This window comes from Tribolium madens, unplaced genomic scaffold (assembly GCF_015345945.1).
Source record: "Tribolium madens isolate multiple individuals breed KSU strain unplaced genomic scaffold, Tmad_KSU_1.1 Scaffold_97;HRSCAF=244;Tcas5.2_LG3a, whole genome shotgun sequence".
NCBI lineage: Eukaryota > Metazoa > Arthropoda > Insecta > Coleoptera > Tenebrionidae > Tribolium > Tribolium madens.
This window is the reverse complement of record NW_025401069.1, coordinates 7,477,709-7,502,773: the sequence shown is the minus strand read 5'-3', so window position 1 is coordinate 7,502,773 and position 25,065 is coordinate 7,477,709. Positions and strand designations below refer to the sequence as shown.

Here is a 25,065-nt window from a genome sequence, read left to right as displayed (position 1 = left end):
TTGTGGCATTCTCTATAGGTACCTATATCGTGATCGTGTTAGTTTTTTCGTCGTTTGATTAAAAAAATGAATGATATATCAACAACTACTTTGATTTGAATTTAATAATAATTCAACTTTTTCAAATGCAACAAGTTATCTGTGAGAATGTATTTTGGGTTGTATCTGAAAATCGGTTAGGGTCTTATTACAACAATTCCTGAAAACAATACGTCTGTATTTTGATCATGGAAACAACTATGAATTAAATATAATAATTAATCAAAAGTTATTAGTAAAAGTTATGTTATTAGTTTCTTATTTAACCTAAAAAATTGTTTAATCCTTACTAATTCAAAACAACTAAATTGGTTTCACAACATTTACAAGAAATTGTGTTATCATCATTGACGTCATCCATCAGTGTTTCATATGTTTTTACATTAATTTAATTTACATTCAAAGCAACACGTACCTACCTAGCCTTTCACGCTACTATTAGACACATAAAAGGTAATAACCAATTACTTTTCGATACAAATTTTTAAATTTGTATAGATAGGTACATTGAATAATTTGTTGACCAAAGTTTGACGCAAGCAAACACGTGGCCACGTAACAAATGCTCCACTCCACCTTGCTAGGAACTTCAAATATTATTATCACAGTTGATATACAGTGCCACAGTTCTACAGTAGAGTTTCATTTTCAACAATCGAGTGAAAGCTAGATACTGTTATCGTCACGCAAACAGGTAAGCCATAAGCCAATATTTCATTGTAGAACATCCCATATGATAATTATTTAAACGCATTGTCTAATTTTTCTTAATACAATGCATTCGAGGACTGCATAGGTTGGTTATTTCTCTTTTAAATAAAAATTGAGGATAATCCAATCACAAAATAAATACACCCAAAGCTTATCGATTTTCAGAGCGAAACATTCACATACCTACTTTGTGTTGTGACTAGATTTTACCTAATAGAGCTTTTATAACATAAAACCTTTTCTAGAACTTCAAATGTGGAAAACAAAGTTCAAATAAATTTTGTTCGCATTTAGATTGTCTATCAAAGTTTAAAATGATAACGAGTATTATTAGACAACTACTAATTTTAATCGTAAAATATTTATAGCATATTTTCTGTCGTCCGAAACAGTACAGAATTAAAAAGCCGGACACTTACACTAATACATAATAATAATTAAAGCTTACACAACACACAATTAAATAGATCAAGGTTATTATAATTTTACTTCTGAACACATTTTTTTTATTCCATTTTTCTGTTATTTCTATGTAACACAATGTCATTTGAAAATACACAACTTGTTCATGACTCATAAAGATTTATATTCAAAACTTCTTTTTTAAAATTTGATTTTAGCACGTTTAATTATGAAACGTAGAATGGCAGTGACTCACATTGTATTATTTCTTTTTAATCATTATAGCTCATTTTATGAAGTATTCACAAACATTTGCAATAAATAATGCTATAAAGTAATTCACTCATTGTTGGATTTTGGATTTACTAATGCTTAATCTGAAAAACACATTTCACAATGTTAAATCCTTGGATGTAGTCAGTAATGCTAGATAAATATACCTAGATTTATAAGGTATAACAATTTTATTGATATAATTTGGTTCACATATACATACCAGGTGAATAAAAAGTATGGAACCAAACGTTTTTTGCTTAAACTATTTATTTTTTGAAAAAACTAATTGATGAGTGATAAAGTACTATAAAAATGTGATGATGATGTGACAACTATCTGCTTTATATTTAATTTTTTCAAAAAAATTTTTTACATAAATTGCAATTTTGACAAAAAAAAATCGCATAACTCAAAAACAAAACAAAATTTCGTTCTAAAAATACTATCATATTTTTTATATTACTTTAATTTATATTAATTATTATTTTCTGGAGGCAAATGATTAAAAATAAAACCGCTTGGTTCCATTCTTTATATTCACCCTGTATACATCAAGACCCAGAAATAAGTGAAAGAAAAAATCCGTTAGTTTTAATGCTACAAATCAAATTCAAAATGTTTAATAAATTTGTCACATCTTGAGTAAGGTAAGACAGTATTATGGAGATACTATTTTTATAGTTTTAAAAAAATTATTAGGTAGGTATCCAAAACGTTGATGATTCTTATTAAAAATGCTTTCGTCAACTGATAATAATGAATAACTCAATTTACAACATATAAATTCTTAAAATACTTATCGTATTATTCGTATTAACTTTAATAGTATATTATAATGCTAGTTTATAAACAAGCCTTTAAAACACGAACGACGGGTTTATGCAACATTCTTATTAAGCAAATACAACTTTTTGATCTACAATTTTACCGTAATTTTTAAAGCATTCAATGCAGAATGATCCTGAAACCCATAATTGCTTTGTGAAATAATCAATACAGTTTAATAAGTATGTTTATTTTATGTTATTTGTAAGTTAAATTATTTTTGAACTAGATTTACATAATTACTTATCTTTCTTGTTAATATACCATTTTGCCTGCTTGTCTATGTACCTAGAATAAATTTACTTAACACAAATTTAGTCTTTTTAAATTGTAGTCTCAGTATGTACCAAGACAATCCCCCGCCGTATACTGCTTCTCCGCCACCTCCAGGAATGGCGCCGCCCCCACAAGGTATGCCACAACCGCCACCTCCTGGTGTGAAACCAGGCTTTAGTTCTTCAGAACCTTATCCTCCACCCGAAAGCCATCAACACACTTCCACCACCCATGGTAACTAACTTTAGATTTAGTCTTTCTAAGTACATAAAAATTTAAGTTAAGTACTTAACAACCTTTTAAAATACATTGATGTCTAACATTTTTACACAAAATTAACAAATCTTAAACTTAGTTATTAATGTAGTAAAACAGTTGTGAATTCCTAGACCTATGCAAATTGTGAATTGCGACGAGTTTAAATTTGCAAAAAGTAGCTTGTACCTATTGGAAATTGAACAGTAATCATCACATACTATGTGTATTGCAAGAAACCATTTATAGCACAGATAAGATAAGAAGATAAGATAGCATATTATAGGAAAATAACTAATCTAGAATTATTTATCAAGAAAGAAATATAAATTTATCTACATTTTGGTGAAAATAGCCCTTAAAAATTTGATGACCTCATTACCTAATTTGATTTTCGAAAAAATGTTTTTTCAAAAATAAAAATAAATTGAATTCATATTTTATATTTAATATGAAAGAAAGTGTAGATTTTATTTAAATTTTGATAACACTTATTTATTTTTAGTTGTTATTACCCCAGGACCCGCAATAATGAACTTTGGACCTTCACCCCAACATGTGGTTTGTCCTTCCTGCCATGCAACAATCACTACAACAGTTCAAACCGAACCAAATACAAAAACTCATTTATTTGCTTTAATTTTATGTTTATTCCAGTAAGTAGTTTATTATACATTGTTAATATTTGTTTGATTTTTTAAAACTATTTCTAAACTGTTTTAAAATTTTTTTTCAGGTGCTACCTTTGCTGCTGTATTCCATATTGCGTGGATTCATGCCAAAGTCAAAACCATTATTGCCCTAATTGTCAGGCGTACTTGGGTGCCTACCAAAATTAATTTTGACTGAAATTTTAACATAAATATTATTGTAGTATACGTTATAGTTTATACGAGTACACACACGCTTTGTCGCACAACGTCTAAAGCCTGTTTTTCCTTTAAATAAATTTAAAAAGTCTAAATTTTGGTGAAAAAATTGGTAGCAGCTTTTCTCCATAGCCAATCAACGCAGACGACGATTAAAATGAATTTACTAGTGGTGCCAACGTTAAGACTGTTTGGCATTTCCATTTAAAAAAAAGCAGACTTTACCTATTATTTTGGGTCAATATAAGTAGGACGTATATAATATAAGTTGTTAAGTTGTAGGTAATTACGTATTAATTGTATACATATGTTACCGTTCAAGCATAGGTATTTCATGTAAACTTATTATTTTATAAAATACCTTATGACGACAATTAAAGTGTACAGTATACAATGTCAAAAAAAGAGTGTAAAATTATTTTGGTATGAACCAAAATAAACAAAAAACTCCTAATAAACATGGGTTCGCAAAGTAACGGTTTCGGAGATATGTAATGTGATTTTTTTACCTCTTTTTTATTTTGCAAAAAGTTGCATTTTCTTGTGATAGTTGGCTGATGTGTTGTGAAACAAATAAGTATGTGTTTGGCTGTTGTTGGCAAAGCCTGCAAGAGCGCCTGATTTAAACCTTTTTTTTTTTTGGGGGGGGGAACCTTTAAAAAACATTAGTCTATGGTATTCCGAGGAGCTGCAGCTACAACAGTGCCAACAAATCCGAATCAATAAGGAGGTTTTAGAAAGAGTTCGAATATCCTTCAGACCATGATGTCGTGCCTGGGAAGAAATGGAAGGAGTGCACTTTAAACATCTTAATAAGTTATATGTAACTTTTTTTTGCTAGAAGCTAGAATAGAATAATATTCTAAATCTTCGAAACCGTTACTTTCCGGACCCATGTTTATTAAAACCTTTCTGATTATTTTGGTTCATACTATTACCTCTATAAATATTTTACACTCTTTTTTAACACCCTGTATATGGAATAATTTTGGATACTTTTATTAGGTATTCTAGTAACTAGTTAACGATATCGTTGGTATATAATGTAACTTATTCCTATTTTTATATAATTTTATAAACATGTATATGTAGTTAGTTACTTCCACAAATATTTTGTAACGACTGTTATTATGATATACATACCTACCTACTTATTATTTTTAAAATCTAGCACAAACAATTCCAGGACGTGTTTTAGGTTCAAATATTGTTGTTTGAAAAAAGCTACAATTATTCGTACATATTTGTACATACTTTCGTTTTAATGTTGTTCTTAAAATCTGTTTTCTTGCAGTTTCATATAATATTCATGTTTTAAAAACGTAAATGAATTTTTATTTGATATTAGTCTTTTATTGTTATATTATTATGTCTTTATTGTTATTGTGCATTTTTTATCAGGTAGGTATAGGTATTTCATAGTTGAAGCGTATTTTAACGTCAACATAACAAGAAACTTAAGGCTCTAGGGTACCGAATGAACTGTTCAGATTTGTTGTACTGTAAGTTGCATACTCTATTTAGACTTTTATTCTGTGGCAGCTGTCAATCATCCGACCTTCTCTACCTGGTGCCTGGTCACTTTAGTCATAAAATGGAAATAAAGTAAACAAACAGAATTTCACCATCGACGAGTTTCTCTTATTTCAGAGATTCAGATTCTAGCTCAGTAGAAAGAAAAGTTCATTTTTCTCTTCATTTTGGACTTTGCAACATAGAAACAGTATAAGGTATTAGTTTTGCAAAAATTAATGTAAAATGTAAAGTAAAAAAGCTAGATTGATATGAAACCATTATTAGAGGCACAACCTTCGACCATACAGAATGCGCCAGAACTCGCGCCCCATATAAAGTAAGATACCAGGACATGGAAAAATGTTAAAAAAAATTATCTATAAAAATTTCGAAGTTATGAGGGTTTAAAGTTTTGCACTTTGGCTCTATTTATTTCTATTGGAAAAATAATTTTCCAAGTTTTTTTGCTATAGGCTATTAAAAGAGGAAACAAGGAAGCTGTATCCTAAATTGTAACTCTGTTCTCTGTGGCTTTTATTGGCAATATTTTTGTCCCTTTACTAAATAATTGTAAAAAAACATATACAAAATCATCAGTATCCTTAAATAAATGTAAAAAAAATGTCAAATGTCAAAAAATTTTGACAGATAGAATTTTTTTAAACACTTTTTTCATGTTCCTGGTATCTTGTCTTGAAAATTTTCTCTGGGGCGCGACTTCTGGTGCACCTGTATATTAGATGGTTGGCAAATTTAATCCTTAGAGAACTCTTTCTCTGATTGGTTCATTCATAATATGTGAACACACCAGTGGCGTCGTAACGTATTTTAATATCCCAATATTACATTGAATATTTTTTATATTGTATCTCTGACGATATAGTTGTAGATTTTCAAATGATCACACCGAAAGGGTGAAGTAGTTTGAAAATCTCGAAATACCACCAGTTTTTACAAGAAACATTATTTATGAAACTTATAATATTTTTCATTTTCTGCCTTTTGCTTACGAGCCGCCACTGAACAAGGAGTAAGATGCCCCCCTCACTTCTCTTGTCCATTCCTGTTGGTTTTAACAAACTCGCTGGATGGCGCGTCTATCTAATATATGGTCGAAAAGCACAATAAATCAATAACTATCATACAGCTTTCGGTAGCTTGGATTAAATCGGTTAAATATAGTCTATCTCCTGCATAACAGAGGGCGTCAAGATTTTATAATAAAACTGTGTGTACACCAAAAAGCATTTATTACAAAATTTTATATTAAAACAATGTTTGACATTGTTAAATAAACTTCTAATTAGATCCTATTTTTCATCAAATTCAACTAAAATTTCTAATTATCCGTATTAGAAAATAAAACCAAGTGTTAATTAATACAATTTGTTAAACTGTCTTTCACTAATGCTTTTTTCCCACTGCAGCCCAAAATCGAATAAGATTTCTACTAGCCTCTTTCAGATAAAAAACAATTATTTCTGTACTACATGTGAACCGGAAATGTAAGCCTCCGGGCATATAAATATAAATAATTTATCTCATAATCTTATAACAAAATAAAATAACGTGTATAATGAACTTCAATCATTTGAAATTTTTTGAGCCGGAAAAGGTCGATGCGACAGAAAGGCTCTTTTTGTTCGTTGTGAGACGGGAAAACCGGACAAAAACAGTGAAGTTGCTGGAGTGTGGAAGAGCTACACGTGTCGAGGAAGTAGGTCAAACCTTCGCTGCGTTGCATTACAGGAACAGAAAAGCGCCAAATCCTACCCCTTTCTCCTTGAGATCCCTTCCTTAAATTTTCATAATACGAATCAATGGAAAACGCCATTGGCAAATAAGAGTGACCAGTTGCGGCCAGTTTCATTAGACCACTTCAATTCAAATGAATACGAGTTATGGATTTGGACGTAATAAATCATTATGTAACGTGGTTATTGTTAAGGACACTAATGATAATTGGGTTTGGAGGAAGGAGAGCATTAAATTTCAATTTGAAAAGTAGGTACACGGACCGAGAGCGGTTTGGAGATTAAATTTGACGATAAATTATAAGTACATTTTGGGTCTGTATTATGAGAAATGTTTTTATTAAATGGGTTACCTACATTTCCCACGATTTTTTTAATAGAGCAAAACTAATCAATAATAAGAGATTAATGTGTTTATCACTATTGTTAAAGATGTATCTTCTTAGTAGGTTTATAAGTTACCACCTAAAAAAAATTAAATTAAAGGAATTCAAAATAAAAATTTATATCATTTAAAAATTTCAGAAAAAAGTAGGAGATAATCAAATAAAACATAAATAAAACAAGTATCTATTTATTTACTTCAAATCAATAATTTTTTTTATCTACAAAGTCCCACCCTGATTTCGTAATTTCCTGATACGGCACTAACCACCCTCGTTGTTTTCCACCACGAGGGTGAAGGGTTAAACAGCTCTAAATGAGCAAGGTTGGAACAAATAAAAATATTTATATTTCGCTGCACCTGCTACTCCAACGAGTCAGCAAACAAAGGAACTGTTACTTTCGCTTTTCCCTTTTCCCAATTTTCTTCTCCCTTTCTATTTCACGAGCCCCACTGTATCATCTCCGCCATAAAATTGAGATATCCTAGCATCTATAAAATCTTTCCCACGCTCACACCCTTCTTTATTCTTTCGAAAATTTCCCCGCTTTTTTTTAAAAAGCCATTTGTACTCGCATCATGAATGCCGTCTCCTTCACCATCTAATAACAAACAAAAACCTTATGAACCTCTTATACGCTTATTGTTCATCCTCAAGTGGCATTTCCATTTCTCTTTCACAGCATCGTGGAAATATTTTTTCAACTTTAGGAGAAAATGTCATCCCAGCTATGCTGTAAAAAAAGAACCTATGAATCTTTTTTGACAGGTTTTCAATTTTTCATAAGTCAAGGTAAGATTTCAGAAAAATATTTATTTTTGTATTTTACGTATTATAAAATTAATCGTCAACCATTATAAATCCATCAAGTTCTAATTGCAATTTTTTGCCAATTACACTTACATCATTTCCATTTATAAACAGAAATTTTGATATGAATTAAATTTATGTATTGTATTGAAAAAAACACCAGTTTTCCATACAACATCAATTTTACCTTTTGCTCCCTCGCCTAACCGTTTTAATCTTGCGGAGATAAAAGGAAAATAAAGATTAGGTAAACAGCATTGATCACAGCAGATCCGCAGTATCTATTCGGGATATCGCATTAAATCTGCAGAGTGCGGAGTTCAGGAGCGCAAAGTGTTGTTGGTGCGGTGTTCTACTAAGAACTTGGGCGCACGTGGGGCTGTTGGGGATCAATAGGTGGCCCAATTGGCGTCGGACGCGCCCATTGCAGGCGCCGGGACGCCGAGAGCATTGATCGACCTAGTGACCCCATTTAGCACACTATTAATAGTTCTTCTCTTACGAGAGTGGGCTGTACAAACAATAACACATAAACTATATCTGATGGTAGTGACATACTGCTAGTTTTCAAGACAATGCTCGCCTTTGCAACATTTGATTAAACTTATTGAATTTTGACAGGTTGGCAAGAACAAAACCAGACTTGCTTCTGGTTTTGAACAATTACAAAATAGAGAGATTATTTGAAAAATTGGACAACAAAGAATGAGAGCGATCAATATTGACGCTAAAAAAATGTAATGGGAGTGGATGAAAGTGAACGATAAACAGAGCGACATTTGATCAAGAAAAAACACAATAGTGCTAATTGGTTACATATCACCTTTTTATCTTAATTAGCTATTTACATGAACTATGAACAAGTATAGATTTTCAATTGGAATTGATGTAATAAATTTTCACTTTCTTTGTTTATATAATTAATAGACTCCAAGTTTCATAAGCATTTTATTTATAAACAACATCATAAATAATTCTTTCATTAGAGTAATTATTAAAATTGTACTTAAGCGTCAGTTAGATCGTCTCACCATTTGTGTTTATAATTGTGTCAAGTAGATCATTGAAAGTGGAAATGTATATATACAAAAAGACAATTCTTTTTACTGTTAACGACAAACATAACTTATTATTTTGACTTGAATCATTACAAAATTTTGATGATTTAAAAAAAAACAAAAATATGTTTGTTTCTGAATCTGTTTCAAGATCATTGTTTATAAAATTAACTTGACCATAACAGCTTTTGAAAACAAAAAAGGACTGCTATAAAAATGTTAGACCACTTTTGATGGTTGATAGTTTACAAAACATATAATTTTATTGTTATGAGTTATGAGCTTACTTAGCAGGATGTACTTGACACTTGTTTTTATTGAATTTTCAAAGTAAGAATTTAAACAAAGTAAGTAGAGTTCATATTGTAACATGAACTTTGAAGCAATTTTTTTAAGATGCCCATGGGAAAGAACTTTCTACTTGATGAAGTAAAATAAGTTAGATACGTGCAAAAAAAATCTGTGCAAAATCGATTAGTTTTTTTTCTGTAAAATGATCCAAATCTAGATTTCTTCAAAACGACACCGACAAATCAAAGAATTTTAAGGTTGTAAAGAGCAAAAGATTGTATGTTAAATGCGAGTAAAAAAATATTTTGTTTGATTTTTTTGATTGATAATAATTTATAAGTATAGATAGCCGTTTTGAAAGAATATAAAAAGTATTCTTTGAGACACCAATCATGAAAGAACAAATTTGAAAAATGATTTTTAACGATGTAACTGTTTATTTTATTTGATATCTTCTGCGAACTGTTTTTTTTTTATAAGTTTTGTCTATAGTCCAATTGAATCAATAATTCTGTGGTATCTCATAGTTTTTAGTCGCATTCTAAATGAATGTGAAGATTGTTGTTTTTCAAATAGGTACAGCATTTAAATACATATTTCTGGAACAGCAGATATCTCTGTTGGTCAAATGATTTCTGTTTTTTGTAAGAATTTTTACGTAATTAATGAGATGTAAAATAGTTGGAACCATAAAATCCGACAATCAAAAGACGATAGGCTTAGAAACTATTAGGATCATGAAGATTGCTTCTAATTGTACCTACTATAATACGGCATTAGTATGTAATTATATCCCTATACTGATTAATTTAGGAAAAAGTCATGGTAAAAAGTCGAGATGAGTGAAAGTGTGACGGGCAATGGTTGGGAACGCGAGTCTCTATAAAAAGTTCAGTGCCCTGTGAGTGTAACTCAACACAACACTTAAAACGGCTATTACCTACCAATTTTAGTTTAGATATTATCTTTAGTTCGTATCCACTGTACCATATGCATGACAAAAATCGAATCATAAAAATAGAATAAAACATCGTAAATGTAAAAAAAAATAAACGTCAGGTATATAATTTTCTGAATACAAAATTAAATTTCTGTGGTATTTGATAAAATGTGCCACTTTCTATTTTAACCATAAATTTAAAAGTGGCATTAATAATGCTTATATTAACAGGTAAAGACTGGTCTCCGTTGAGCTTTAATTAACCAAATATCTATAATTACACTTTTTTTGGTATTCCTAAATTCAAGAAAATTTAACTAATAATTTTTATTTCATTTGTTCAAATTATAACAGACTTTAATTAAAAAAAAATGTTATTTAAATTAATATTACGAAATGATTAAAATCACAAGCAGAATTCTTCGTTCGTTCTTTGATAAGAATAACAAGCTGCGAGTTTTTCAGTAGAAAACCACTGCATGCTAGCAGCTGTTTGACAAGATGTTGATATTGAATTAAAATTAACAAAAAATTGACCACATGACTGTTGCTGCAGAAACAAATGTTAGTTGCTGTTTTATTGAATTTAAAATCAACATTTTTTCCTAGTCTGAAAAACCCAAAATTTCATTTAGAATAAAAAATACTTCTACTTAAACTAAAACTGACGCAGTTGTAATCGTCTAAGTTTAACAAAATTGTTTCCAATACATAATAATTCTAATACTTATTAGAGTAAACTTTCTCAATAAAACATTTTTTACTGCTGTTTTGCAAGAGGAAGCAAAATTTAGAACAGCCGCTATATGCATAAACGTTGATTTTAAAGAACTCCAATTTATTTTAATGAACGTTCTCACGGTAATTTATTAACTTTTTGGTTGTGATTATGTAGATATATAACCATTACGTGCGGTACTTTGAGTCTGTCAATTTTAATAACTTCGGGAATTTTACTGTGTATTATAGTCCACCTGAAAATTCAAAAATAAAAGAAAAAAAATTTGTTATTATTAGAAGTACAAAGTATATACATAGTTCAACAATGCCTAAATAAAGTGTTGTTTAACGTTTTGGAATTATTTTATACTTTGCAATAAAAATTCCAATTCAGAACTGGAGCTAAGCCATGATGTTTTAATTCGTTTTAATCGTTTTTAATTATTACGGATTCCCCTTAACGTCAGTTCTCGGTAATGCCATTAATGACTGGCAATAAGACCAAATATTCCTATTTCAATGTTCAAGGCCACAAAAATAACCGCGAACATCACAATTATCTAAATTAGCAAAGCGCCCAATTCCCAAAAACAACGAAAGTGAAAAACGCGTTAAACAAATCTCGAGCTAAATTAATTATTAGCATTAATCAGTCCATCCAAAAACCTTTCACAGTCTCCAATAAAAACAAAATTAAGCTGGCATATTTCTGTATCCCTTGAACTAGATTCGTATTAGAATGTGAACGTTCCTTTCTATTGATTTAATGCAAATAACGAACAGTCTAACGGCCACGCGTTAAACATTGAAAATGTGTTCTCGGTGAGACTGTGACGCTACATACGAATTATACCCTTCGTATATGCCGCGGTAAATTACTGCGCGGAGCGCTGCGCTGCAAGTTGCGTGCCAATAGGCGCTGCTGAAACAGTCGAAGGATCGATGATAATCCTTCATGTATTTTACGTGTTCGTGCTGCCCGCGTTTTACTACCCAGTAACAGTTGTAAAAGTGACAGCGAGAGCAGCGCTCGCCTGTGCTTCCCCCTTTGTGCGTTGTGTTTTATTTTTTTTACAAGTTTGACAAGGATTCGCTTATTTGTTATTGCAGCTTTTTGACTCAAGAGACGTAAGGTAATTATATGTGGCCAAATGAAACCTATTTTTCACTATTGCTTCAGTTGAGATTTTTTATCATTTCTGATAGTAATAGGAGAAAATTCATGTTTCTGGGTTAACCTTCAGTTGCCTTGTTACTTTCATTGTTCCACCTCGATCAAGCCACCAGTTCAAACTCTGGATTATCGCCTATCATGTAAGCCAAGGCCGAAAGCTTGGCACGTGTATGCGCCTGGTGACCTAGTTTTAGGCCCCGATTGTCGTCGAGGCCACCCGATCTAGGCTGATCAATACTTGAAAGCGAGCGTACTCTCCTCCAATGAGCATCTTTTGTTCCATTTTAGTCCCAACAGAGCCGTGAAAGTTTTTATTTATTTAACGAGTTGAAATTTTTTTTCCAGCGAAAGTCGTACTCTGGTTAAAAAAGTTTTTCTTTCGCGATTTTTGCGAACGCGTCGATTTCCGCGCGCATTTTTCGCGTTTTCTCCACATTCCGTCACAAATTGCATTGCGCAATACTGCAGCAAAAAGTACACGTGTGTCGAGGTCATCGAACTGCCACGTGTGTCGGTGGGAGAGAGATAGAGCAGTTCAGTAACCCTCTCTCCCCGCGCGAGGGGAAACTTTCTCATATCCTAGGAAGTGGTAGCGTGGTGCGCATTGCGTCACAGTCTAATAGTACGCGCGGGCGGGGTGGGGGCTGCCGTCAGACCAATGCGATAGCGAAAGCCGAGTCCCCACTCTTCGGGAGTCCTAGTGTGATGTGTAAAAACCCCGCGCTTCTTAATCTTGCAGAAACTGCTGTTGTGTGTGCTTCATTTCTTTGGACGGTCGCGAATTGTGACTCTTTCATTCCTCTGGTGAAGAATGGAGTATGTGTGGAGACGCGCTTTGGCGGTTTGTTGGCAAGTTGGCCTACTTTGCGACTTCCGCATTGCAACGCGACGCCATTTTGCAGTTTTCTCTTGCGAAGTTTGCGGTCTTGATGGATTTTTTCCGTTTCCTTTGTGCTGTGGACTGGTACTGGAATTCGGACGGAAGTCTTGGCGTGCTGTGATTAATTCAATGACGTCATCAATTTTGTTGGTGGTTATTGGTCGCGACTGTTTGCAGTTACCAATTAAAGTAACCGAAGATGAAGAAGACTCCAATGGGTGAACAGGGGAGCGGATTGGACTTACTTTTTTTCAAACAGTCAGTCTTTTTCTCTCTCCTATTAATCCATTAGATTTCCAACTCGTACAAGACATGACTGTTTAATAGCCAATTTATTTTTAGTTTTTGCCGGGTGCTGTAATTATTTAAAAGTTACGTAACCGCGTAACGTTTAAAATAAGCCAACGTGATTCATTTTCGTTTTTCTGGAATGGCGGAACTGGGTGACATGGCGTGTTTGGGGGTTGGACTAGTCGTTTCCCCTCTGTTTGGTTCGGCCCCTTGTTGACCTTGACCAAGACTGAGGGTCTTTTTGACGGCGCAACCCCGAACAAAAGTCGAAATTTTGGTGCTATTTTGCATAACAATGTCGATTTTTGAACGGGAATTCGGTAACCGACGTTTGAGGGAAAAAATCGCCGTAATTTGCGGGTTCCGTCTTGGCGGATGTTTTCACAGTGGATCATACATCCCAAGGTTGAATTTCTGCTAGAATAGCATATTCTCTAGCATGCCACGTAGTTACTTCGTGCTCATTTTAGGCTCCCTATAATGTTCGGAGTTGGACCAATGAGGGCCAAGTATTCGGCGCTTGGCACTCCCAAACTCGGGCCAAACTTTTCCATGGCAACAGACTTGTTACGCACGATAACTTGCTGCGAATTTTACTTCCTGTTTAGTCAGATAAGAACGCGAAAACCGTTAGCCGACATTTTGGCGGTTAAAAATTTGTCTTCTTGAATGGCGGCAGTGAGGTTTTATCTTTGTCGCAGACATTCGATTTCTTGAAAATCCAGGCTTTTTGTCAATGGAAAATTACTGAAATTAAATGCAACCTGACTGACTTGATAAAAACTGCATCATCATTTCTGTTTACGGTGAAATTTCAACACCGTAAATGTCCGTTAGCTGCAATTTTGTCTTCATTCTTTACTGCGGCTGCGGTATCAGCACATTCTTCTTGACTTACAGTATTAACTGCATTCCGTGATTCATTCCATATTTACTGTCTGTACCTATATCATGATTTTTTTATTTATTTTCCGCTTCTAAAACTATTGGAATGTAACATTGTTAAACTTTTCATTTCTCAGGACGTTATAAAAATAGCTACAGAGCGTAAGCTTGAATTCAAGATGGAGCAAAAATTCGCTACAAGTTCATGAAACGGAACTGTTCAAATTACTCATCCACTTACATATTCATTAATTTGAATCCTTAGAATTTTTTTATTACTCATGTTTAGTATGGTTTAGTAAGGCTTCGACGACTTTGTGGTGGTAGGACATAAGCGATTTCTTAATTTCATATTAATAGGAACGTTTTGGGTGTTCTGATAAAACACTTTGTTTGAACAAGCAGATAAAAGTGTTAGTTTTGTTCTTTGTTTAACGAATTAATAATGGTTTTATTTATTTTATTCACAATCGCTAAGTAATAACAATTACCTTGCATGTGAAAAGTTGGAAAGTATGAAATTTCAATTTCATTACGGGATTGATATAAAATATCAGATTCAGGTTGGGAAGTGGTCACTTTCTTATCATTTGAAAGTGGGAGAGTAGGTATGACACGCAACATCAGTTCAAAAATAATTGAAAATACGTAATGCATTTTGTTTAAAGCATATTATTTAATTAATGAGACATACGTAATTTACTTATTGTATTCCAAAAAAATATTTGTTTCTTGTTTTGATGTTTATCAGAGTGGCGCCCCAAAGAAAAATCCCACTTAAAATAAGATACCAGGAACATGGAAAAAATGTTAAATTTCGAAATTATGGGGGTTTAAAGTTTGCACTTTGACCCTATTTATGTCTCTTGGAAAATAATTTTACATGTTTTTTTGCAGCAGGCTATTAGAAGAGGAAACAAAGAAGCTGTATCCTGAATTGTAATTATGTTTAACGTTATTTGTAGCTTTTATTGGCAAAGTTATTTGTACAAGATCATCGGTAACAATAAATACACATAGAAAAGGTCAAATGTCAAAAAATAAATGTAAAAATTTTGTATATAGGATTTTTTTAACCCTAGGATGAATAACATGGGTATTTTATATTTTGATTGTTTAGTTTTAAATTTCTAGATATGCCTTCTTTATAATGTTTTTAACATAATAGTTGAAGTTATATTTCATAAAGATTGGAATTTACAGAATACAAAAAATTTCTTGTAATTACACATAACGCGACTGTTAAAACCTATTCAAACTTTGTGTGATTTTTAAGTCAATTTTAAAAGATATTTATAAATTTTTATAAAATGCACAAACAGACCAACAAGTAACACATCAGTAAAAAATTAACAACTAAAAAAAGGCCCAACAAAAGAAAACTAAAATGCAACCTAGTGTGTGTTCAAGTAGCAAACCTATTTGTAAAAAACACTCTGCATATAGATATAAAAGAAAAAAATGTTAATAAAGCGTTTGTTTAAATACACAATCATTATTTTAACAATAATACTCGGTGGTCAAAATAACGTCAAAATACTCTAAGGTATTTTTACCCATGTTATGTAAATCTGTTGGTTGGAACAGTCGTGCATCCTATAGGATTAAACATTTTTCCATACTTCTGGTATCTTATGTTACTTGGATTTTTTCTATTTATAAGGCGCGAGTTATGAACCAGCCTGTATTCTTTGAATTTTTAACTTTTTGCTCTTGATATAAAATGTACAATATTTTGAAAAAAGTCATTAACGATTTTCTAAAAATTTATTTTGTTTTTTTTTTACAAACCTCACTTGATTTTAGCAACCCTTACCTATTAATAATAATAATAATAATTTATGGTGCACTGTAGGATCTTTAAAATATTTTTCATTACAAAGTCATTGCTCTTTTTTTGTTTTTAAATTTTTACAATGGGGAATAGCAAAAGAATGACGTTGATAGTTGCCTAATCAAAAATGGGAATCAAGGCATTAATCAGAGTGCGTAAACATTTCTTTTATTCTTTACTACTATAGAGAACTGCACCTGAGATTTCTTTGTTGCCGCAAAATTGTTGGTCATTAAAAATGTAAAGAAATGCACATTTTAAATTAAATAGACAGATGGTATCAAATGGCATTTTCAACATGCAAGCTGTGCGTCAACTATTCAAAGTCAATCCATTCTTGCTCAATGCTGAACTTGCTTGACGGAAGAGCACCATTTTATGATTGCGTCCTTCACGGTGTCTTAAATTCTCGCCCACTTGGGATTACATTGCTGGTTTAATTTTCAATTATTATCAGTATGAATTTAAATACTGAGTTGCAAAAATATTTTTAGTTGGGAATTGTGATGAGGTGTTTGAAACTGAAGACAGTAATTTTGAAAATGATGTAGTCAAGTCAAGCTTGTGTGTTTAAAAATTTATAAATTTCGAAATTACGGGGTGAAATATTGACCATGCATAGAGGCTTACCAACGCTGGTGCTGCATTACTATATAATCAATTCATTATGGGTGGCCATGACTAAACAACTGTAATAATAGATCGTGTAACCGGCGCTAAAGGTTAAATCTGCATACATTTCTACATTATGCAATGTTCTCCGCCCTAGAACAAAACAAACCCTATTTACAAACAAAAGATACTTTACTATCCTACATAACATCTGAATTATGTCCATCATTAGAATGATGTAAAACTGAAGAAAATGTATAATTATGCTACGTACAATAAAATTGCTTTATACAAGAGCATAATAAATTCTCTAAGATTGAGTGTATTAAGTTTGAAACTAGCTTTTCCGTGCAATTTCTGAGTGTTCAAACTAAAAAAAGATTTCGTATTTATTTGTAAGTTTGGTAAAACAGTAGGTACAAAACATTATTTGAAACTGATAATAACATTTATTTAATTTAACCACGTGCTACCAATAATAAATTGTTCATTAAATAATTTACGTGTTTGATGATGTTATCATTTGTTAAAGTTTTTTGAAAATACGTAATTTATTTAAAATTTCATCAGTTGTTTCAAAACTGATTATAATTCACCCAAAACGTGAAGTTTCATTCATGGTATTGAACAAAATCCGTTCGTTTTATTTATCAAACTGATAAGAATTGACCTAAAAGCATATTTGGCAAAAATCTGAAATATTGTTATCAACCACAGTTCATTTAAAAATGAGTAGACTTATGTATAATAATACTTAATACTAAATTGCAGATAACAAAAAAATTTACGCCTCGTGGGATTCTGTATGTCATATCATATACCTACCTATAGGTTGTAGGTTTCCTAATCACTTATATTACAAAAACGTTTACTGTAATTATTGCTATTATTTGGATAGTGTCAAACTACTAGTATGTACATACGTACAATATATGTACACCACATATGAGACTTCAACATTTTTTCAATAATTTAATCGTGACACCTTGTATAGTAGAAATATTTTTCTTTTCGCTTTGACCATGAAGCCCTTTTGTTATCGTTGCGTTACCTGCCATGTATTTAAAAACATGTTAGCCGAATTTTTTCGCGCAAGGGCGCAGGTCTTATACCTCAAATTACGTTCTTCCATTTTTCAAATAAGTACATGATGTACAGTGCCGGACAATAAATTTGGTTCACCACAAATGTCTAAATGACATTCGCCTCTAATGCAGGCTATATGTGAACTAACCTCACCTTTAGAGTCCTGTTATGTATGATTGTCATTTTGAAGCTGCAGAAATTTGTCTACGTGACATCCTCTCTAGAGAAAGGGAAATTATTCGAACTTTATTAAAGTGTGTAACTGAAAACATGTTGATGACAGTTTGATGCCTGACAGTGGTGTGACACTATTGTTACGACAATAAAAAAAAATTGCACGTCAATTATATTGACAATAAGGCATAGTTTACATTTAATTTTTTCTAAGTGACGGAATAATGGTGGACCAAATTTATTGTCTGGCACTATACATATTAAATGATAATTTATAATAACTATAACATTATAGACAAATTGAATAAAAAAGTAAACTTTTTCGATTACTAAATAATGTTTATTTTTAAATGGGCTGTGGAAATATGACCAATACTCGTAGTTTTATATAAATGAAGTTTTATTTTCATTATTTCGTTATAGGTAATATTGTATAAGTTCAAAGCGCTGCGAAAGTTTCATAAATAAGTAAAGTTCTATACACGGTTGTTATTGTTATTTGTAGAAAAAAGACATAACGACTTATTCCTATTAATCTATTAAAACTTTTTTAAGAGATAAAAACAGCTTCTGTATACAATAAATATCGCTGATCATTTTCAAAATGTTTTGATTTTTCCGTTCTTTTTTATTAACCAATAAATTTTAAGCTGGAACAAGCCAGAAAGATTTGAATTCAGTTATACTTTTAAGGATTATAATAAAATGCAGGGTGTTTTAGACAAAACTGTTGACCCATTTTTATGTCTATTTATTATTATATGAGATTTTTTCATAATTGTTCAGTAAACTCTGCCAATAAAAACCACAAATAACGTTAAAGATGGTTATATCTCGTGTCATGTCATACTTAACTATCGCCACTTTAGTTACTTTTCACAGTGTTCTTCTACCTATATGAAATAGTGAAACCTTTTGGCTCAAATTTGTCGGTAGTAGTTGTAACGCACAATCTTCTTCAAAGACAGAAATCAAATGTTTATAAATATCTTTAATTTTTTATCTCACTCTTATTTCTACCCACATCTGCCTTCCAACAACACAGATTACGTCTCGGAGTTTACATAATAATGGCTTTGTCATTGATTAAATTATAACATCCAAAAAACGCAATTAATTAATTAATTTTCTTTAAAGTCCAATATTTTCTCTAGATAATCCTGAACTACTTCTAACAAATCGTACACAAACCATTTTGTAATTTTAAAACGCGATACGAACAAATTTTCATTTTGCCGTACATTAAGAATTATGGAAACTCCCACAGCTATATCTATTTAACCACTTGATACTCATCATACATGTGTGAGTCACATGAATTGTATTATCTGCCAACTTATTCTGCAAATTTTTATGGTCCTCTTATCATCATAAAGGGGCTTACAACGTAAAAGTCGTTCCAGACAACAAACATCATTTTTAATTTTAATGAGTGTAATTTTTTTTAATCACTGAATACAAGAAGTCTAAATGTACCAACGTTTAACAGTGTAACTGATTTGACAATCTATAACTATGGCTTACGTAAAAATAGTTTTGTTATAAAACTTTCAACGTTTAAAATTCTTATAGGTCAATGGTCAACTTTTAGGATTATATTTAGAGCCGAATATTGCAAAACTAGTGTGAAGTTTTCTGGAATTTTTAAATGTTAAATCAAACACGTGAAGTGCATAAGTCTGCACTTGAATATTTATGTAGTAAATATCAAAACGACGCGACGTGAACCATTGACCCCTAACCAAAGATGCGACATACTTCGTAAAAAACTACATTTATAAATACGATTACAAAATTTCTTGAAATAATAACACTAACGACAACGTAGATTAATGTTAATAACAAGTAATTATTAATTACAGTTGAGCAATAAAGATGCGTAATAGCTGTATTGGCAAATTTGCTTTTGCTTTAAAAAGACTTCACTGAAAGGTTGTAAAACAATGCAACCGTTATAGCAAATTCTCAATGCTCAAGAAAAACGAATGTTGATGCCAAACGTTGATTACTTCATGATCATGACGAAATACACGTTCTATCACACTTGCTTTCAGGAAATGACGATGGTAATCTAAAAGCTACTAGAAAAGTGCAAGGCTTCACTTAATTTTCGATAGTGACCCCACTAGCCTTGAGTCCTATTGTAGCAAATAGCAGAGGCATGTGTTGCCCAATATCCAAAGATAGCTCTCTCTTTTGAGATATTTAACCAATCATTTCCAAACGTTGATATTTAAAAGTTCTCTCAAAATGTGTGTCCCAGATATGTCTTGTGAAAACCTACCCACCACCATGAAGGAAATTCGATAAACAAAGAAAAAAGGAAGCAGATAAAAGAAATGATGTAATTGGCTGCCATATTTAATAACACGGGCTGTTGTGGGCCACGCATGTTATTTTTCGACTACGATCTATCTTAGTCGACCTTGTTCGCTAAAACAACATTAGAACCATTCTCCTTGGAACATCTAATCTTTAAAAACGGCTTCATCCATTCACCGATACATTTTTATGCTCAACTAAATCACATCATATTGAGATTGTGCGATAGATGTTAAAACGAGTCAGTATAAAAATCACATGCAGCAATTTAAATAAACTAGTTTGGTTTACAAAAAAAACACATTTGTGTATTCTTTAATTCATTTCTTTATAATATGATTAGTTTGTTAGTTAATAATGTCACATCGTGTGCCCATTTGATAATTTGTAAAAGTTAAAAATAAAGAACACCACACGTCAAATTCTTTTACTTATTAACATATCACGATTGCAATAAACACAAAAAAGATATTTTCTTATAGCATCAAGTAATAAAATTAGTAATTTAGCAATATTCCTAATTTAGTGAAGAAAGGGAATGCTCGTGAAATATTTACGTCGAAACTTGTTCCAAATAAAGAAAATAGGTATATGTAATTAAATTATTCGTTCTATACATGAAGAGGAAGGCAAATTTACTATATTTCCATATGAGAATATCTGTTTTGCTAATTTTATTTGCTTGAGAAATTTGATTACTTCACTGGAAATTTCTACAGTTTGAATTTTATTCTTGCATAAAGTAGATAAATGAAGGATATACCATGCCAATAAGCAGGAATTTGCTTTTACCGTTTTTAAGTTAAATAATTAAAGATTATAATGCTTAGGGGAGATCGGGGCAGGTTGTCACAAGGGTTGGTTACCACACGTCTTACTCGCGGCTGCCACGTAGAGACCTATGTTTACTTTTAAGTTTTATTTAAATGAAGTGATGGAAAATTTCTGAAATTAATAATGGGAGGAAAATTGATATCCGCACTATAAGTTTCACTAAACATACAAATTAACGTCACTGCTCATTATGTGATTATTCATACTTAATGAGTAAAGATTTAAAATTAAGTATGTTTCACAGTGCCGCAAGTTAAGATTAGTTAGTCATTGAATCGTCATTAAAAGGTTACACACGTTGTAAAGTTTTGCATAACAAAATTCATTCAAGTTTGAAATTGTGTAACGTTGACTCACAATGATCAAATGTACTGAGTGCTTTTTTCAAGAGAGAAAAATAATTGATCAGCCTTAAAAATAGACATTGTTACGCCATAACTCATTTTTCAAGATTTGAGAAATTAAACTTCCTGACTTAAAGCATAATTTGAAGTTTCAATTTAGTTAAAACTTCTCATGCTGACTTTGGAAGATGTAGTTTGAATACTGAATTCGTTTCCAGGTGTCAACATCGTTAAAAATGTGACGTGTGAAGACTCACGAAGAATGTGCACCTGTAGGATCTACTGAAGATGTTACCTGCGACCTACGATCAATAATACTCACCTATTATTATTTTCTTTATTGCTTTATTACGATGCGATTTATTTAATAGAGACGATAGAAAATAGCAAATGTGCTCAGGCATATTATTAGGAAATCAAATTTATTCTCTACAAACAACGCAAAATTGGATTTATGTTAAAAGCATAGACCGTGAAGATACAATACTTTTTACAGAGGTTTGCTCTTAAACAGATTAGAATAAAAATAGAAACATTTAATTTGGTAACGGTTGATGTGTTTTGAGAGACAACATCGTTTGTTTGGTACCAATATACCTATACTGACAAATTCAATATTTACTTGTATCTCCCATTCCCTACCCTAGTAATTCCTATTTTCGGCTTCCCATGAATGCGAAGGCTCTTCGAGATGATCAGCTATCACCCTTTAGTTTGCTTTGTCTCCGCCCCTAACTTCTTACACTTTGGGGTATAAATGGCGCCTTGCACAAGTTTTATTTCAGTCAGTGGTGGTCTAAAACATTTACAATTTTTTTTGGTCAATTATATTTAAAAAAAAATTTAATTACATTTAATATAAAAATTATAGTATAAATACCTTGTCTTGGGACCTATGAAATAATTTCACTTTTCATAATTTATTGTCTTTTTGACTTACTGAATTTGGGGGCCCTAAATTTGTTGTAAGGATTAGGAATTATTTATTATAACAGAGATTTTTTTTATTATACAGAAAATTAATATTCAATTAGTGTAAAAATTCCACTTGTGACTTAATAATAATCTAATTTCAATGCATTTTCTTTCAATTAGTCAAATTCTCACTTAATGAGTTTTCAAAAACAAAGAAAAATTTATATGAAGAAATTTCATTCTCATTTTATTATAACTAAAATTTATGATAATCATAAAAAGAAGCTGCATTTTTATCGTGGAATTCCAACTTGTTCTGTGATGCGTGTTCATATGTTGTTATAACTGCTAAAACCAAGTAAAAAAATTATCACTTTTTGGGTTGGAAAATGGCCATTTCCTAAACTGAACGGTTATATTGATGTGTACACCCATCACAGAACAAGTTGGAATTCCATGATAAAAATTCAGTTTCCTCTTTATGATTAACATAAATTTTATTTTAATAAAATAAGAATGAAATTTCTTTATATAAATTTTTCTTTGTTTTTGAAAACACGTTAAGTGAGAATTTGGCGTTAGCCAATTTCAGTTATGAAAGAAAATGCATTGAAATTAGATTATTATTAAGACAGGTGGAATTTTCACACTAATTGAATAGAAAATTTCTTTAATTCTACCCTAAAATTAATAATTCTTTCATGTAAGCAGGACTGTTATCAGAAAATGGCAGACCTAACACAACCTCTTTTGTGATGACAGCAATTTGTCATTTTGACAGGAGGTAGTCTTCGAGGCGCCAATGGCAAGAGGAGTCTGACAGTTCATTCAGAAATCATTTTAAATGAATGTATAGAACTACGTGTGAAAGTTACTAATTCAGTAACAATAATAAATAATTTTACCAAATATTGCTCAACAAGTCAAACCTTTGATTTGCAATAAAATGGCAAATATTTTTCGGTTCACTGCTTGGGTTACCTTTGAATGTTTAAATAGATATCGTTGCCATAATTCATTATCTATTATGCAACAGAAAATGCGTGTGTTCATACAAAACTTTTTCGAGTATCTGGGTCAATATAAAATAGTGGATAATGTACTCTACTCTAGAGAAACATGGGAATCAAGGCAATGCTTTTTTAATGAAATGCATATTTCATTTTCATCAATTATACAAAGTTGTATAGTAACGATTTTACCCAGTAACTTTAACCTTAATAGATATCGATCAGTTCACTAGCGAAAGGAAGCCATTTTGAAATAACCTTACACATGAGGGTTGCAATTGACTAAGTTGTCTTTGTTGCTTTTTTTATTGGCTTAAAGTAATAAATACAGTATAAAAGAGGAAAAAAAAAGATTAAATATGTATCTATTTACTTCTACTATTACTAGCTTATTAAGTTATGTAATGTCAGTTCTGACTGGTCACGTCAGTTAAGGATTTTGTGGATTAGTAGAAACTTAATTTTAAATATACCTACCTAATACTGATTAGATGTCTCTTTACTTTAACACAAATTATTTAAAATATTATTTTAGATTGTTATCCCCAAAACTAAAGGTAATCACTCGTATGCATGTGTATATTACATAATTTTACCTGAACAAATATGACACAACCGGTTTGTTGACGAAGTTTTTCTTTCTTTATTGACCCTGAAACGTTATCGAATAGTATTTTGTGACTAATAAAAAATTAATACCTGTCAATAAATTTCGAAAAAAAGTGACTGAGTAGGTGTTTCTCTAGACTGCTGTTGAAACTACATTTTTTTCTGGAAAGCTCCCACAAGACAGAATAATTATTAGAAAATGAATATAAAAAAATGTAACAAATAAAAAATTTACTTGCAATAATCACAAACTTTTGATTTGTTCTTTTTTAAAATATGTATAACAAGAGTTTAGTCAGTCCAACACGCCGTTCACTGGTAAAACCCATATGTTAACTAGCTGTCCCCTCTAATAATTATATCATGTGATAGAATAAATTAATTACAACACATTTATTATCAGTTACAAGTCGTTTAATCGAAAAATGTTTGTATTAAACTTCACGAAACCAAAATACGTTATTCTTTCGATAATAATACACCATATTTTTCATTCTCATTGTCACTATATTTATTTTATTATTGTTTTACAACTTCAGCTTTACGTAACTCCGTGCTAAAGGTCAGTTTATTGTTTTGGTAATAAATAAATGAGTGGAAAGTGGGTGCGTTGTGTGCGCAAACAGTAATTTAAAAAAATATTTGACTGTAATTTATCACATCATTTTCGTGATGACATGCGATTGTAAAAACTTCTGTAAAAACCCAGCAGTTCTGCAGCAGCTGCAGTGGTAGGGTTTAGGAACCATTGCTATTTCCTACGTGGAAAGGAGGTCGCTTGCGTAACTTTGGGAACTAAAATACACGGGCAAGTGGGCTAGAAAACTGTATTTCGTACAACGCAACTGGAATATAGAAAACAGCATCGAGTGCAACGACCGACCGATTTTTGGATTATTTTTATTTAATTATTATCTATTCATCATCTGGACCGTAATAGTCCAGTCTGGATGGGACTCTGGGGAACG

General features: G+C 31.5%; 1 protein-coding gene and 1 long non-coding RNA gene across 5 annotated transcripts; one reads left to right on the top strand and one right to left on the bottom strand.

Annotated features, from left to right (window-relative positions):
- Positions 1–374: 374 nt before the first annotated feature.
- On the top strand, positions 375–4,997 carry LOC123014763 (lipopolysaccharide-induced tumor necrosis factor-alpha factor homolog). Of its 4 annotated transcripts, none has more exons than XM_044414026.1 (5): positions 375–492; positions 542–733; positions 2,588–2,763; positions 3,290–3,440; positions 3,521–4,997. In XM_044414026.1, the coding sequence occupies exons 3-5, from the start codon at positions 2,595–2,597 to the stop codon at positions 3,621–3,623; spliced, it is 423 nt and encodes a 140-aa protein (XP_044269961.1). In that variant the 5' UTR covers positions 375–492; positions 542–733; positions 2,588–2,594; the 3' UTR covers positions 3,624–4,997. The 4 variants fall into 4 exon arrangements, with proteins under 4 accessions (XP_044269961.1, XP_044269960.1, XP_044269963.1 ...); XM_044414025.1 differs by having other exon boundaries at positions 391–492; positions 538–733; XM_044414028.1 differs by having other exon boundaries at positions 391–492; positions 538–733; positions 2,572–2,763.
- A 16,957-nt stretch (positions 4,998–21,954) lies between these two features.
- On the bottom strand, positions 21,955–24,597 carry LOC123014597. The gene is made up of 2 exons (XR_006413328.1): positions 24,188–24,597; positions 21,955–24,140 (listed from the first exon to the last, which is right to left on the bottom strand). It is a non-coding gene; the product is annotated as an uncharacterized LOC123014597 (long non-coding RNA).
- Positions 24,598–25,065: the final 468 nt, after the last annotated feature.

Excerpts from the sequence above, each read along its gene's own strand:
- LOC123014763 (XM_044414026.1), top strand. The coding sequence starts at position 2,595 with ATGTACCAAGACAATCCCCCGCCGTATACTGCTTCTCCGCCACCTCCA. Across the intron at positions 2,764-3,289 it reads ACACACTTCCACCACCCATG|TTGTTATTACCCCAGGACCC; the intron begins GTAACTAACTTT and ends ATTTATTTTTAG. Across the intron at positions 3,441-3,520 it reads TTAATTTTATGTTTATTCCA|GTGCTACCTTTGCTGCTGTA; the intron begins GTAAGTAGTTTA and ends ATTTTTTTTCAG.